This window comes from Hypanus sabinus, chromosome 13, assembly GCF_030144855.1.
Source record: "Hypanus sabinus isolate sHypSab1 chromosome 13, sHypSab1.hap1, whole genome shotgun sequence".
NCBI classification, from domain to species: Eukaryota; Metazoa; Chordata; class Chondrichthyes; order Myliobatiformes; family Dasyatidae; genus Hypanus; species Hypanus sabinus.
This window is the reverse complement of record NC_082718.1, coordinates 22,769,452-22,787,465: the sequence shown is the minus strand read 5'-3', so window position 1 is coordinate 22,787,465 and position 18,014 is coordinate 22,769,452. Positions and strand designations below refer to the sequence as shown.

Here is an 18,014-nt window from a genome sequence, read left to right as displayed (position 1 = left end):
TTTTATTCCAAAGAGAATAGCTCTAATCTCCTAGTTTATCTCGATAACTAAAGTCCTACTTCCATTGAATCCTCTTTAGATATCTTCCTCTCCTTAACCACAACTTCCCTTCTTCGTGGTTGACAGAGCCCTCAAATGCTTCCCATCTATTTCCTACATCTTTCCTCTCACCCTATCTCCTTCCCTCCCATAATCAGATTTCCCTAATCTTCACCTTCTATCCAAGCTAATATTCTTTGCAGTTTCCAACACCTTCAGTGAGGTTCCACCACAGGCACTTCCACCTTTTCCATCCCCTCACAACTTTCCAAAGGGACAGTTCCCTTCCTGATTCCCTAGTTCACAGTTCCATTTCTACCGTGGATATGCAAGACTTGATCATTAATTTCTTCCCACACTTCAGGGAGATCAAACTCAGAATGTCGCCACAACAACAATGGAGATCTGGAGCGTAGATTTAGATAATGCACAAAAATGCTAGAGGAACTCAGCATCTGCGCATTTTCTCTTGTTTGCGGATTTAGATAACTGCTTTGCAGAGCACCTCTATTCAGTCTGCAAAGGTGACCCTATACATCCCATGTCCCTCACTTTAACTCTCCCACTCTGATCTATCTTTCTGTGGCCTCCTTCACTGTCCAATGAACCCAAAGCAAACTTGAAGAGTACATTCCATCCTCTGACTGGATACATTTGCAGTCCTCTGAAATCTATTGAATTTCTGAACTTCTAGCTTAATTTTCATGTTTCTGTCAAAGATGCCACATCTGTTCTACAGAAGAGATTGTGTTTAATTAGACATAGTGTTGAAAAAAGAACTGTGGGCCCAAAGGCCTTTCCTGTGCTGTATCGTTCCATGTTTTTGTAATATTAAGTCAGTCAGACACCAAATAATCTGCAAGGATTTTCCGATATTCTCATTATGGTTTCAGAATTTAGCTTTGACTGGAAAATAACCTTTCCTGTTCTGTCTCTGCCTGAGATAACACCCACTCAGAAATATCCCCCTTCGCATCCCCCCCCCACAGCTTAGAATTGACTTGAAATTTTAACTTTATTTCTTTTTCTATAGATGTTGTTGATCTTTTGATCTTTTCAGTTTTTTCCAGCATCTTGTAATTTTTTTTTAATTTCGCATTTTCAACATTTGCAGTTTCTTTTATTTATTTTTGGTATATCCCTTCTGCACCCTCTCTAAAGTCTTTGCATCATTAGCTGTGGCGAAAAGAACTAGACATAATCTTCTGGTTTTGAACAAATAAATATCATCATGACTTCCATAACTTCGCATTTTGTGCCTCTGTATCCTGTATTTCCATTGTTGCTTGTTTGTTATTTATTGTCATTAATATGCACCCAGTGGCAACATTATTAGATAGACCAGTACACCTGCTCTTTAATAATATCTAATCAGCCAATCATGTGGGAGCAATTTGATGCATAAAAGCATGCAGACATGGTCACGAGGTTCAGAGCAAACATCAGAATGGAGGAAAAGATATGATCTAAGTGACTTTGAATTGTGGAATGGTTGTTGGTGCCAGACGGGGTGGTTTGAGTATCTCAGAAAGTGTTGATCTTCTGGGATCTTCAGACACAGCAGTCCCTGTAGTTTAGAGAGAATGGTGCGAGAAACAAAAAACATCCGATGGGCAAAAATACCTTGTAAATGAGAGAGGTCAGAGGTGACTGGCCAGACTGGCGAAGGTGTACAGAAGAGCATCTCTGCATAACACATCGAACCTTGAGGGGGATATGCTACCCCAGCTGAAGACCAGGTTAGAACAGAGAACATAGAACAGTACAACACAGGAGCAGGCCCTTCGTCTGAATCAATTACATTAGAAATCAAATGGCTAACTGTTCTCTTACGCCTACACACTGTCCATATTCCAATTTCCTCACATTCATGTGCCTATCTAAACATCTCTTATAAGGCCTTACCTCGGCCTCTACCACCACACCAGGCAGTGTATTCCAGGTACCCATCATTCTCTGTATATAAAAAAAGCATGACTGTCACCACTCCTTTGAATTGCCCTCTCTCACAAGTGTATTCCCTCTGGTATTGGATACCTTAATCCTTGGAAAAGGATATTGTTTATGTATCTTTGCATCACATAAACTTGTACACCTCTGTCCGATCTCCCCTCAGATCATGCCTCCCCCCCACCCCCCACCGCCCCGTTGCCAGTTCATCGTTATTCAGTCGTTAAGTCGAGCCCGACTCCTCACAACCTCACGGACTCGTGCACACCAAGTCCTCTTGTTGGAAGCTGCCTTTCTAAGATCCCCCAAGGTCACATGCATTGTCTGAATTAATACCTAATAAAGTGGCCACTGAGTATAGATTAGGAAAAGTCCTAGAAGCAACCCCTGGGATTTCCGCTGTCCATTTCCCACCACTCTAAACAACAGCCATTCATTGCTATTCTCTCTCCCCAATTACTTGGTCAATTATTTCGCTATGTCCTTTCGTTCTTCCAGCTTTGGAAATGAGGCTATTACTGCCATTTTATCCGACGTCTTCTGAAAGTGCGTATGTATCACTTTAACTGCATTTTTCTAATTGACCCTCTGAAATTTCCCTTGAAATCTCTATCAAGTTTCCCTCTAACGAATCCATGCTGGCTTTCTCTAATCAATCCAAACTAATTAACTGAGTACTAATTAATTATTGTTTCTTGAACTTCTCCCACCACTGATGTCAGGCTGACTAGTCTGCGGTTGCCTGGTGTATTTTATTAAGTTTAGGTAAAAATAAAATGATTTTTTTGTGATTCATTGGAAATTTGGCAATTTTGTATTGGAATCAAAGTCAATTTTAATATCACCAACATACGTCGTGAAATTTGTTGTCTTTGCAGCCACAGTACAATGCATGACATAATAATAGAGGAAAAACTTGAATTTTAAATATATATTAAATAGTTAAATAAGCAGTGGAAAAATAAAAAAAAAGTAGCAAGATTGGGTTCCATGTCCATTCGGAAATCGGATAGCAGAGGGGAAGAAGCTGTTCCTGAAACGTTGAGTGTGTGCCTTCAGGCTCCTGTACCTCTTTCCCAATGGTATCAGTGAGAAAAGGGCATCACCTGCTGATGGGGGTCCTGAATGTGTTATATCTATAAATATCAGTAAAAATAAAAATCTCAATATCTAACATAACCAAAATATTTTGATTCTTTGGAGGTAAAATTGCCAGTCTTTAAGTAGAAAGATATCGTCAAATAATTATAACAAACAGTTCCCATGTAAGCGCAATTTTAATCTGTTCTTAAATTGTTGTGAATAGAAATGGCTTTAACTAAATAATAATATAATTTCTCCCAGATGTAATATTTCACTGGTAAAATATAAGTAGGTACTTCAAAGCCAGATTAATTTTGGACTAGAATAATTGGTCGCCTGTTACCAAAATAGCTTTGTTTTGACAAGAATGAATAATGTTCGAAGGAACAAAAGCTCCCTAATTCTTCAATTAAATGTCCACTTGGAGTCTGAATGTTCTTTTATTTTAAATTGTCTAGCAGCAACCTTCCAACTGTGGGTTGGAGCTTCTATGATGGTAAATGTTCAAGAATATGTACTTTAAGATGACAAATGGTTTTCATCAGCTGATTAATATTTAACCTACAAGTTCACTTCTGTGTTGGTAACTTTCATAGAGCATTACAGCATGAGTGCTGTCCCTTTAGACCATCCAATCCATGCCAACCACGTTTACCACCCAGCTACTCCCACTTTCCTGCATTTGGCCCGTGTCCCTGAAGGCGCTACAAGCCAACTAGGTCTTTCAAACATCTACATTTTCAGCTGGTGTACATTATTATCTTGGAACTCCCAAAACCAGAATAAAAGCAAGTATTCATTCCCATAGAGCTGCCTAAGGAAAATAAATATGTGAGGTGGTGAAGCACTCGAAAGAGGTTTGGGATGAAGTGATTTATCAATCAGTCTGCCATTGTAACAGAATCTGTGACTTAGGCTTTGCCTTTCTTATAATAACTGGGCCTTTTGTTTTGAAAGGGGACACCTCTTCATAATCAGAATCATGTTTATTATCACTGGCATATGTCATGAAGTCTGTTGTTTTGCTGTAGTCATACAAAGCAAGACAAAAGAGATTACTATGAGTTACAAACAAATAACAGTGCAGGCAATGAATTGTGAGCGAGTGCTCTTGGAACATTCAGAAATCTGATGGCAAAGGAGAAGAAGCTGTTCCTTAAACTTCGAGTGTGGCTCTTCAGGCTCCTGCACCTCTTCCCAGATGGTAGTAATCTTTTGTGTCAGGCTGACTTTGTTGCCATCTCCTCCTGCAAGAAGGGGAAGGTACACAGCTTGTGAACAGCACGGGTAAAGCATATGGGTGGCGCAATAGCGTAGCGTTCACCGCAGTGCTTGACAGCACCAGTGATCAGCGATCGGGGTTCAATTCCTGCCACTGTCTGGGAGCAGTTTGCACATTCTTCCTTTGACTAAGCGGGTTTCCTTCGGGTGCTTCAGTTTCCTCACAGATTTCAAAGACGTACGGTGTAGAGTTATGGTTAGTAAATTATGGGCCTGCTATGTTGGCACTGGGAACATGGCGACACGTGGGGCTGTCCCCAACATATCCTTGGACTTTGTTAGTTGTTGACACAAACAACACACTTCACTGGATGCTTTAAAATTCGTGTGACAGATAAAGCTAATCAGTCAATTATAACCTGGCACAGTCGTGAACTGCCATGTGTTTCCTTGCTGCCAAATATCAAGGCCATTGAAAGAAAACTTCACTAAACGTGTTCCTGGTTTAAGCAAACCTATTAACATACCATAGATTTCAGTTTAAATCAAGCTTACTATACACTAAGCAATTGAGTAATAACTTCCAGTCCAAATGGGATACAGCAATGGAAATTGTGTTGAGCCTAATTGAAAGACAAGCTATGGTGTGAATTCTGGGCAACATATGCATTCATTGCCTGCTAAGATGACTCACCATCTGCGCACAGCTGGGGTGAGGCAACCAATTTGAGGAAACGACCACAACAAAGGAAACTAGCAAGAGATAATTACAGCCAGACAATTTGAGAGAACACAGAGGAAAATTATATCATTGTTGTTCTCTGTAAAACATCGGTATCTGATAACTGGTAACGTAATTTTGCATGTCAGATTCTGCAACTGAAAATTTTGGATTGATTGACTAGATTTCAGTGGAAAGAACATCAGTTGAAAATAGTGTGATTGCAATCGAAATTAGAGGTTCTGTTTGGTCTTTTCAAACAAAATGAAATTGCATTCATTTCAATCATTTCATTCTGGTTCACCAGTGTAACTGCACCTCAGGAAAGATTGATTATTGTCATTCTTCAGTACACAAAGAGAACAAAACGATTGTTACTCCAGATCTGTTGCAAAATAAAAGAACACAATAAGCTTAAAGAACACAACAGGAGAACACGATAAATATGAATAAATAAGATCAGCTTGTATACCTAGACTGATTATATACACATGAAGTGATACTATGTCCAGGAGTATCGGTACATACGGTAGGAAAAGATAAAGTAGTGGTGGTCTGGTTGATAGGGTTGGTTTGTGAATGGAGGTGTTGATCAATTTGTCTGCTTGAGGAGAACAACTGTTTTTGAGTGTAATGGTCCTAGATTGGATGCCACTATATATGATAGGAACCACTGATTTTTGATGGCGCAGGTCAATTACTTGGTTGTACAATCACCGGATTCACTATATGAAGTAGGAATTTGAGTTAACTTTCATGTACTTGATCTGGCAGTTATGGAGGCAGGGCAGTAAAATACCTGTGCAATTTTACCCAAATGGTCTGTAAATTGTTTCAATTGGATTGTCTTTATTTTTAAGGTACAAAGGGAAAACGTACCGGGCAATTATGAAAATCGTGAGGACAGCAGATCGGGTGGCTGATTTCTGCAGGAGGACGTGCATGAAGTTAGAGTGCTGCCCCAATTTATTTGGACCACTCATGGTGACTGACAAGTGCCCAGAAAATTGCTCTGTGCACACAAAAACAAAATATAGTAAGTACACATAAATTTTATAACCAGGTGATCTGTGTCTACAAACAGAAAATTCTGGACCAGGCTCCATCTGTGGAAAGAGAAGCAGGACCTGCAGTGTTAACTCATTCTCTTTCCACAGATGCTCTCTGACTTTTTTCAGTGATTCCAGCATTTCCTGTTTCCAGCATCTGCAGATTTTTTGATTTTTATTCTTTGTAATGAGCAGAAAGCTGCTGTCAGATGCTGTTGAACTTGTGAACCATTCACACATAAGGACATGACCACATAAGTAGTGGCATGGTGGTGTAGTGGTTAGCGTTGAACTCTACAGTGCCAGTGATGACCGATCATGTTTCAATTCCCACCCGTGCGTGTAAGGAGTTTACACGTTCTCCTCGTGTCCGCACGGGTTTCCTCCCACGTTCCAAAGACGTACCAGTTAGGGTGATGGAGCTGTAGGCATGTTATTTCTGCACTAGAAGCAGGGTGACACTTACAGGCTGGCCAGCACAATCCTCACTGATTTGATTTGATGCAAATGACACATTTCACTGTATGTGCAATGTCTTGATGTACACGTGACAAATTTAATTTCCTTAGTTATTTAATTTTAATCTATTGTTCACAGATGAAAATACGAAAGTCTTTACAAACCTCCGAATCACCTTCAATTATTCATGCCATACCATTTATAGGAAATTGTACTGGGTTTTTAAATCCTGTCAAAATATAATTTTAATCTGCAGAGACCTGAGTTTGTGAGTGTTAACCTTTTAAAGGAAGGCTGGAATTGGGGGGAAGGAGAACAAAAAGTTTGTTGATGGGGTGGTGATAACTGGGAACAGTTTGTGGTACTCCTCCTGGTTCCTCAGCACTGTTTCTGAATGCAGCTATTTGTAGAACTACCTAATGACTTAGTATATCTGGGTTATTAGTTGAACATAGAACAGTACAGCCAGCACTGGCCCTTCAGCCCACAATGCTGTGCTGAGGTCACAATCAATCCACCCATTCCCTCCTATGCAGCCCATAACCCTCCATTTTTTTTTACATCCATTTGCCTATCTAAGAGTCTCTTAAATGTCCCTTTATGTATCTGCCTCTACACCACCCCCGGCAGTATAGTCCACACGCTTATTTATTACTCTCTGCATGAACAATGCAATCTCTGACATCTCCCCTAAGTTTTCTTCCACTCATCTTAAACAGATCCTCCTTAATTGGTTACCATACAAGTGGTAAATATAGCGCTCCATATTCAGTTGTCACTGCTAAACATGTGCATCGTTTCATGCTGAACTTGTTTTCTGAAGCTGAGTTTCTGTACTGAATTCATTGCTACAGACAGCTGTGAATGCCAAGTCATGGGGTGTACTTCAGGCAGAGGTTGATAGGTTCTTAATTTGTAAGCGTGTCAAAGGTTACGGGGAAAAGGCAAGAGAATGGGGTGGGGGGGGGGGAATAAATCAGCTATGGTAGAATGGTGGAACAGACTCGATGGGCCAAATAACCTAATTCTGCTCTTGTGTCTTATGGTGTTAGTGTATTAGAAGTGAATGAACTGCTGTGTTTCTCCAGTTGATAAGGCCAGTATGCTGTTGCACCCTTGAGAAATGCGTATTTATATTATTCAAACACTGCAAACAAGCTTCTGGAGGATCTCAGCAGGTCCAGTGGCATCTGTGGGTGGAAGGGAACTAGTGGTGCAAGCTGTGTTGGTGCTGGAAGCATAGAGACACTTGTGGGGTTTGCAACACAATCCTCGCTGATTTAGTTCGATGCACATGATACATTTCACTATGTTTCAATGCACTTGTGACAAAGGTAATCTTAAATCAGGAATGAGAGTGGGGGAGGAAGAGAAACAGCAGAAAGAAGAATTACGAGTGTCTATTTTTTAAACTCTTAGTGTACATATATTATTAACACAAAAACTTAGGGGAAATGTATTCTTGATTGACAATGTTACATATTCATACCCAGCTGCACTCTGCTGCTGCTCAGAAATATACTTCCTTTGAAGTTAACTGTAAAAATGGACAAAAATCAGTTATGTTAACGTCTTAACTCTGAATAGTACCCTGAGGAAAATAACAAGTCACTTCAAAATTTCCCAGGCGGTGTTTCCCTGAAAATGCTTGCTCACTACTTCAAATTCATCAAGGATCAACTTTATTCACCATATGTCAATTAAAGGAAGAAACAAATTATTTGAAGAAACAGCTTTTTGAATCATAATAACAAGAACTAGACACCAACAACCCAGGTTCAATTCTGTTGCTGCCTGTAAGGAGCTTGTGGGTTCCCGCAGTGGCCGCGTGGGTTTTCTCATGGTGTTCCAGTTTCCTTCGCATTCCATAGTTGTACAGGTCAGCGGGCTCTTCCAGGTGAGGGAACGCTTCACCTGTGAATCTGCTGGGGTTGTCTATTGTGTCCGGTGCTCCCGATGCAGCCTCCTGTACATTGGTGAGATCTGTCGTAAGACGGGGGGACTGCTTCATCGAGCACCTCCATCTGCTCCATCTGCCAAAATCTTAACTACCCCGTACCGGACAAGTATTTTAATTCCAAATCCCATTCCCATACCGACATGTTAGTCCGTGGCCGCCTCTTATGCCAAATCTGTACACAATACTCAAAATTGAGGCCACCCTCAGGATGGAGGAGCAACACCATATATTCTTTCTGGAAAGCCTCTAACCTGATGGCGTGAATATTGATTTTTTTTCCGGTTTTTAAAAAAATCCCTCCCCCTCCCTTCTTCTATTGATCACTCTGTCCCCTTACCTCTTCTCACCTGCCTATTACCTCACCCTGGATGCCCTCCTCCTTACCTTTCACCAGTGCTCCACTCTCCTTCCCTATAAGATTCCTTTGTCTCCAACCCTTTACCTTTCCCACCCGCCTGGCTTCACCCATCACCTTCTATCCCACCCCCTCCCCTCCATCTTTTTATTCTGGTGTCTTCCCCTTTCCTTTGCAGTCCTGAAGAAGGATCTCGGCCCAAAACATTGATTGTTTATTCACTTCTGTAAGTGGTGCCTGACCTGCTGAATTCCTCCAGCATTTTGTGTGGATTTCCAGCATCTGAAGAGTTTTTCGTGTTAACTGCTCACAAGGGTGTACTTGGGCAGTGTGGGCTCATTGGGCTGGAAGGGCCGGCTACTGAGCTGTATCCCTAAATTAGACAAATTAAAAACTTTGTTCCGTTTCTTCCAGCTTATTACTATGGAAAAAAGAAGAAAATCGTCAGGCCTCCTGTAGGACACAGCAGCATGGAAAACAACAACAAAAAGCCCGCAAGGAGGAGGAAGAAACGCAGGTCCTGTTTTGTGCAAAAGAAAAAACGTTCATCTACTTCAGTCGACTATGCTTCCCAGGTATCACTGGCATTTTCTTTACGGAGGCTTGCAACTCTGTGCTGCAGATTTGTTAGTCATTGTCTGTATAAATTATTAGTTTTGTCTTGTTAGGTAATGCTAATTTGAAAAAATCAGTCCACATCAGTGTCTTACAATTTAGGAATGAGTATCAGGGAACATTTTACTGAGAAGGCTGTGCAACAGATGAGTGAACTCCACTGTAAACCAAATTAACATTTCACACATGGAACTCAAATGGAAAATACTGAGAAAACCCAGCAGGTCAGGCAGCATTTGTGGGCACAGAAATATCATCAGTTCGGATGAAGTGTCTTTGATCTGAGATGTTAATTTTCTCTTTAAAAAAGTGCGACTTGATCTGCTGAGCTTTATCCAGTGTTTTCTGTTTTTAATTTCAGATTTCCAGCATCTGTAGCTTTTTGGGATCTACATTGTAAAGTTAAATGGGTGAAAGAGAATGGCATTAGCAAGGCACAGGAATAAAGTAGGATTAATACAATTTGTTTGAAGGAAGAACCCAGATTCGTAAATCACTACAGTGCAGAAATATCCCTTTGGCCCATCAAGTCCATGCTGTTATTCTGTCTAATCCCTTTGACCTGCACCTGAACCATAGCCGTCCCCTCCCGTCCACGCACTTGCCAACTTCTCTTAAGTGCTGCAATCGAACCCGCATCCACCACTTCTGCCAGCAGCTCGTAACACACTCGCACCGCCCTCTGAGCGAAGAAGTTCCCACTCAAGTTTCACCTTCCACCCTTAACCTGTGACCTCTAGTTCTAGTCCCACCCAACCTCAGTGGAAAAAGCCTGCTTGCATTTACCTCATATATACCACTCAGAATATTATATATATATCTAGCTAACCTCCCTGCATTCTCCCACAATCCAGGAAATAAAGTCCTAACCTATTCAACCACTTCTCATAAATCATCTCCTCAAATCTCAGTAACATCCTTGGAATTTTTCTCTATAGTCTTTCAATCTTTTTGATACCTTTCCTATAACTGGGTGACCAGGACTGCAGAGAATTCTCTAAATTAGGCCTCACCAATGTCTTATGCAACTTTAACATCACATCCCAATTCCTGTACGCAATACTCTACCTGTGATGCCACTTTCAAGGAATGATAGATTCATATTCCCAGATCCCTCTGTTCTACCGCAGATTTGGATTCAGGTTTATTTATCACATGCTCATCAAAATATGCAGTGAAGTGGTGGTTTGCATTAACAGTCAACTTAACCCAATGATTTGCTGGGAGGCAGCCCACAAGCGTCGCCACACATTTTGGCGCCAACATCGCATGCCCGTAATGTTCGGCAGAAGAACAAAAGCAGCAACAACATCAACGAAGCAAAACAAAATGACAACAACAGGAAAGTAGGCCCCTTTCCCACCCTCCCAGTTACTCACACATACAGAAAAGCCTTGTGGTGTAAATCATGTATACCTGTCTGGACATGCCCCTCTGCTGACTGCTCCTGTGCCCTGGATAAAGATGATTGTGTTTCTGCTCCTCCCTCAGTCATCCAGCACGGACGTGGATCCATTTTACTGCTAATAAAAGCCTTTCAGTATTTACTCTACTTCCACTCTTTTGGAGTTATCGATGGTGCATCAATCCTCTAACCGCAGGACAGGCTGCCTTCGAAAATCCTGTACTTTGCCTTGGTCTCTCAGTCTGACAGACGTTAAGATCCAAAAATGTTTCCATATATGTATAACAGTCATGGCAAGCACAGCAGTAACTGACATTTTTATTTTGCTATTTTGTGTACCAAATGAACTGTAGGAAAATGGAGAGGACAAAGAAGATGTCCATGATGCGATAGATGATGAAACAGGAAGTGATGGAACCAGCTCAGAGCCACGGGATGACCAGACAGACACCTCCTCTGAAATGCCTGACGTCAAACCAAAACGATTAGAAAGGTTGAGATCTGCTTCAGAGCAACCTAGGCCTTACATAGTAGACAGTGCAAGGCGGAAGAGAAGGGCACGAACATTGTCTCTATCTGAGGATGACAAATATGATTCCCTCAAATGCTCAGCACCAAAGGTAAATTAACAGTGTTCAGTGAACTGTGGCTGGCTACAGTTATTATTAAGAATTTGTATTCTGTGCAACTTATTTTTTTTTCTAATCCACTTCATCTGTTGGAAAGTAGATTCGATCAGATTTGGTAATAGTACCTTGGTCTATTTTTCCTATATTATAAGCAGTTTATAAATGAATGCTGCAGTCATTTTGCAGAATATTGGCTTTTGCTTTCCATGGTGAATTTTAAAATTGTCAGGGTTGGAAAATGTCTTGCCAATCCAATTGTCAGTTTGCAGCAAGGCTGCCTGAAAAGAACCTCACTGTGATTTATCTAAAGGTAAAATTCAGTGGGTGCTTCAGGTTTTACACCTTGCCCATTTTCAGTTGTGCTTTTTAGTGTTGATTGTGTGTTTTATCTAATTGTCTTTTAAGAATAATACAAGGATTAGAGGGCATGTGCTACAACGAGAGGTTGGACACATTTGGGTTATTTATTGTAGAATGGCAGAGGTTGTGGGGAGATCTGATAGAGGTTTATAAGATGAGAGGAGTCACTATACGGACGGTATCTTTTTCCCAGGCTTGATATGTCTAATACCAGAGGGCAAGCGTTTAAAGTGAGGGGGGGTAACTTCAAAGGAAATGAGAGTGGCAAGTTTTTTTACACAGAGAGTGGTAGATGCCTGGGGTGCTGGTCGAGGCAGAGAAACATTAGAAACTTTGAGACGTTTAGATAAGCACATGAATGTGAGGCCAGTGGAAGGGTATGAGCGTTGTGCTTGGCAGAAGACATTTGATTACTAACTTGTTACTAACTTTGTTATTAACAAATTATTAATTTGGCACAATGTTGTAGGCCAAAGGGCCTGTTTCTGTGTTGCACTGTTCTATGTTGTATTGCCGCTATTTGCATGCGGAGGATGTGCAGCATTGAAGTTGAGTCCCAATCGGGTCCAATACATTGTAGTAAGGATGAACAAATCCACCCATTGTTGACTTCATAAAAGACGTAGACTATTTTCTAATCGGGGAGAAATTTAATTGGAACCGATGTGGCTGCATTTTCAGCCAGAGGGTAGTCTGTATATGGAATGAGCTACCAGAGGAAGAGGTTGAGGTGGGTACATCAACAACATTTAAAAGGTGAATAGGAAAGGTTTTCAGCAGGAGTGCCCAGCCTTTTTGATGATGCAATGGACCAATGCCATCAAGCAAGCGGTCCATGGGCCCTGGTTTAGAGAGTAATGGTCCAAGTAAGAGTAAATGGGACTCATTTAGCTAGTGCACAGAGAATGGGTCCAGATTCCTTGTGTGAAGTGGCGTGTGGCCAAGTGGTTAAGGTGATCTGAAGGTTGTGAGTTTGAGCCCCAGCTGAGGCAGCGTGTTGTGGCCTTGAGCAAGGCACTTAACCACACACTGCTCCAGTCCACCCAGCTGAAAATGGGTACCGGCAAAATGCTCCTTGTGTGAGATGTGTGAACCTTGGGAGTTCCTAATTACATCTGCACAAAGTGCACTGAGTTGCAGCTCTGTTAATGAACTGGAACTGGGAGATGGTGAAGAGGAGGTGGTGGATAGGAGCTACAGGGAGGTAGTCATTCCTAAGGAGTGAGTCTTAATTGAGCCACCTGGGTGACTAGGAGAGGGAAAGGACTAGGCAGCCAGTGCAGAGTACCCCTGTGGCCAATTCCCTTAATAATTCCGCTTTGGATACCGTTGGTGGGGACGATCTACCAGGAAGAAGATGCAGTGAGCAGGTCTTTGGCATTCAGAGAAGGGAGAAGAGGAATGCAGTAGTGATAGGGATTTGATAGCTGGTGGGGCAGATTCTGCGGATGTGATAGATATTCAGATGGTGTTTTGCCTGGATATCGTGGATTAGGGTCCACAGGAGGGTCAATATCCAGAACTCGTGGTACAATTTGGAACCAGCGATGAAGGAGATTGTGAGGAAAGAATATAGGAAGTTAAGTAGAAACCGGAAAAACGGGACCCCCAGTGTAGTAATCTCTGGATCGTTGCCTGTCTCTTGTGCCAGTGAGCTTAAGAATGGAATGATTTGGTAGATTAATGCATGGCTGAGGAATTGGTGCGGGGGGCAGAGTTCAAGATTCCTGGATCATTGGAATCTCCTCTGGGAAAGGTCAGTATAGCTCTGTGAGTAAAAACTTAAATCCTCAAGATGAGGTGACATCGGATTGGAAGATGTAGAATTCTTGTGGGTAGAGTTAAGAAACTGCAGGTGTAAAAATACCCTGCTGGGAGTTGTATACAGGCCTCGAAATAGTAACCAGGATGTGGAGTACAAATTACAACTGGAGGTAGAAAGGGCAATGTTATGAGTCATGGTGGATGAAAAAGCTCCAAAACCTGGGCCTCTGCAAGTGGATCCTCGAGGATGCATGCTTAGCTCTCTACTCTATTCTCTGTACATCCATGACTGTGTGGCTAGGCACAGCTCAAAAGGCATCTTCAAATTTCCTGATGGCGCTGTTGTGGACAGAATTTTAGATCATTACAAAAAGGTGTACAGGAGTGAGATCAGCTGGTTTGAGTGATGTCACAGCAACAACCTTGGCACCCAACCAAATGATTGTGGCCTTTGGAACGGCTAAGGTGAGGGAAGCACACAGCGGTCATCATCTCGGAGGATCGATTGTTGGCCCAACATATCGGTGCAGTTACAAAGGAGGCACAACAGTGGCTATATTCATTAGGAGTTGGTGAAGATTTGGTATGTCAGCAAAAACACTTGCGAGTTTCTACAGATGTACCGGAGAGAGCATTCTTCTGGCTACATCACCGTCTGGTGGCTGTGGGGAGGTGGTGGTGGGGTAGTACTACAGCACAGGACTGAAAGAAGCCGCAGAAAGTTGTGAACTCAGTCAGCTCCATCATGGGCACTAGCCTCCGTAGCATCCAGGACATCTTCAAGGAGCGATGCCTCAAAAGGGCAGCATCCATCATTAAGGACCCCCATCACCCAGAGCATGCCCTTGTCTCCATCCTACCATCAGGAAAGGAGGTACAGGATACTGAAAGCACACACTCAGTGGTTCAGGAAGAGCTATTTCTGAATGGATATTGAACGCATGAACACTACCTCACTACTTTATTTGCACTGCTTTCTTAATTTAACTAATATATAGTTGCAAGAAAAATTACCTGTTTTTCTACATTAATTACTCATGAAACGTGGTCTGATCTTCACCTAGGTCACAATAATAGACACACACAACCTGACAAAACTAATAATGTACAAACAGTTGTACTTCTCAGCAATACTGAGTACAACATTTAAACAATCACAGTCTAGGTTCAAAAAAGTATGTGAACCTCTGGGGTATTGCTTTCTACAAAAGCTATTTGGAGTCAGGTGGTCCAATCAATGGGATGAGATTGAAGATGTGGATTGCCCTATAAAAAAGACACACAAAGTTAGGTTACTGACAGAGCCTACTCTTCTCAAGAAGGATCAGTTTATGTGCATCATGCCTCAATCAAAACAACATTCAGAGGACTTTAGAAGAATTATGGAGATGCATGAAGCTGGAAAAGGTGACAAAAGCATTTCTAAAGATCTGGGTGTTCCCCTGTCCACAACAAGAGAAACTGTCTGCATATAGAGAAAATTCAATACTGTCGCTGCTGTCCTTAAGATTGGGTGTCCTGCAACGTTCACACCAAGAGCACAATGTGCAATTCTGAAGGAGGTGAAAAAGAACCCAAGGGTAACAGCAAAAGACTTGCGGAAACTTCTCAAACTTGCTAAAGTCTCTGTTCATGTGTCCACTATAAGAAAAACACTGAACAAGAACGGTGTTCATGGAAGGACACCACAGAGGACGCCACTGCTCTCCAAAAAAAAAACAAAGTTTGCGAAAGACCATCTAGATTTTCCATACTTCTGGAACAATGTTCTGTGGACAGATGAGACAAAAGTTGAACTTTTTGGCAGAAATGCACATTGATATGTTTGGAAGAAAAGGGCACTGCACACCAACACCAAAAGCTCAACCCAACCGTGAAGTGAGATAGAAGGAGAATGATGGTTTGGGGGCTGTTTTGCTGCCTCAGGACCTAGACACTTGGAGTCATTGAGTGAACAATGAATTCAAAATTGTATCAAGACATTTTACAGGAGAATGTCAGGGTAGTGGTCCATCAACTAAAGCTTAATAGAAGTTGAATGATGCAACACGACAATGATCCAAAACTCAAGAGTAAATTAACAACAGAATGGTTTAAGAAGAAGAATGTTTTTGTTTTGGAATGGTCGAGTCAGTGTCCAGACATTAACCCAATTGAGATGCTGTGGCATGACCTGAAGAATGCTGTTATGCAAGATATCTCGGAAATATTGATGAACTGAAACAGTTTAGTATGGAGGAATGGTCTAAACTTCCTCCTCGCAGTTGTGCAACTCTGATCAGCAGCTACAGGAAACATTTGGTGGGGGTTATTGCTGCTAAAGGAGGTTCTACCAGTTATTAAATACAAGGGTTTATATACATTTTTCTAGGCTACACTGTGAATGATTAAGCAACGTTCAATAAAGACAAGCAAAGTACAACTGTTCATGTGTTATTTGTTTAGGCAGATTGTGTTCATCTATTATTGTGACTTAGATGAAGATCAACCCACATTTTATGAGTAATTAATGCAGAAAACCAGGTAATTACAAAAACAATAAATTTCACAACATATGCCAGTGATATTAAACCAGATTCTGATTCTGACATTCCCCCTCAAATAAATAATGTTTTCCTTCATTCCATGTTGCCAAGCTAACATTGGAACCTATCCTGAGTGAGTACACTGGTGAATCATTATCAGGGCAGCATGGTTAGCTTAATCCTTTTATAGTGTTATCGACCCAGGTTCAAATTCCCACCACTGTCCTTAAGGAGTTTGTATGTTCTCCCTGTGACCGCATGGGTTTCCTCCCACTGTCCAAAGAAATGTGGGTTAGTAGGTTAATTGGTCACATGTTTAAATGGGTAGCTAGAACATTGCAGAAATGTCTACATGGCATTTTATAACCTTAAAATATTCCGATATGTTCTCTTTTGACAGAATTGTCATGTGGTGCTGAAAGTTATGATAGAAGATCAAACATCACTGATTTCATCTATTTTAACATACTAAAGTTCAGTGGATTATTCTGAAGTATTGTGGGAGCTAAGAAAATAGTTTATACAAGTAATTTATTTAAAATGTCTTAAAAGAAAATGACATTCCCACAAAATCAAACATAAAAATTCTTGCATTAATTGTATCAAACAAACATGAGAAAGGGAAATTAAATTGCTGCTAATTAGAATTGGTAATTTGGTTTTGCTGTATTAGTTTATTGTACAATGCATTATTGCTTAATTCCTTAATATTATAACAGATTGCATACCAATGGTGTTCATGAAACTATTGTATGCAGTACTTCATTATTATTTTAAATTATTCCCTTCTTGTCCTAAGGCATTAATTCATAATGGTGTATGGTTCCTCAGACACCATCAGTCTTCAATTAGCTCATTAATTTGGCCATCACATGTGACCCTAGATAGCGAATGTCAGTCGTCTATTTGACTTTGGGGGAAAGGCAAATGAAGGCTGAGTTTTACTTTGATCTACCGGAGGTGTGTTCAGTTTCCAGCAGAAATCTCCAGAAATAATCTGGTAAATCATTACAGATTCTGACATGGATGGTATTTTGCAGCAGCAATTCTGTGCAAAGATATAAAATTACTAAAAATCTCAAAATAAATAAATAATGCGAAATGGGAAAGGAATGGCAAGGTAGTGTTCATGGACTGTTCAGGAATCAGGTGGCAGAGGGAAGAATGTTGTTCCTGATTCATTAAGTGTGGACAGTCGAACATCTGTACCTCCTCCCTTGTGGTTGTAACGAGAAGAGGTCATGTCCCAGGTGGTGAGGATCCTCAGTGATTGATGCCGCGTTCTTGAGGCACCACCTCAATGGTAGGGAGGGATGGAGCTGGCTAAGTTTACAACCCTCTGCAGCCTCGTGTGCTTTGGATCCTCTATACTAGGTGTGATGCAAATACTTCCCATTGTACATCTGTAGATTATAAGAGTCTTTGGTGATATATCAAATCTCCTCAAACTCCTAACAAGGCAGAGCCACTGGCATGCCTCCTTCATGATTCCTTCGATGTGTTAGGTCCCGGATCGATCCTCTGAGTTGCTGATGCCCAGGAACCTGAAGCTGCTCACCCTTCAACGAGGACGGGTGTTTGTTCTTCTGACTTCCCCTTCTTGAAGTCCACAGTCTATTCCGCGGGCTTGCTGACATTGAGCGTGAGGTTGGTGTTACGAAGCTCTTAAACCAATCATCTGTCTCAGTTCTGTACGCCTTCTCACTGCCATCGGTGATTCTGTAACAAACTTTGTCCAATGTATTGAATTTACAGCACAGACTGAAGTGACTTAGCCTCTTGCCAGCATTTTCCTAGACTAACTATTTATTCCCCTATCCACTGCAATTGTTTTGCTTTTGAATTATTTAATCCATTTTTAAATTTCATTTCTTTAGAG

General features: G+C 41.3%; 1 protein-coding gene across 7 annotated transcripts in view; it reads left to right on the top strand.

Annotated features, from left to right (window-relative positions):
• sfmbt2 (Scm like with four mbt domains 2) overlaps positions 1–18,014 on the top strand; it is a 220,724-nt gene that overhangs the window by 181,773 nt on the left and 20,937 nt on the right. For all 7 annotated transcript variants that reach the window (XM_059987321.1, XM_059987320.1, XM_059987325.1 and 4 more), the window contains 3 exons: positions 5,875–6,050; positions 9,252–9,412; positions 11,211–11,477. In XM_059987321.1, coding sequence (XP_059843304.1) covers positions 5,875–6,050; positions 9,252–9,412; positions 11,211–11,477 — 604 coding nt within the window. The remainder of the gene's footprint in view (positions 1–5,874; positions 6,051–9,251; positions 9,413–11,210; positions 11,478–18,014) is intronic.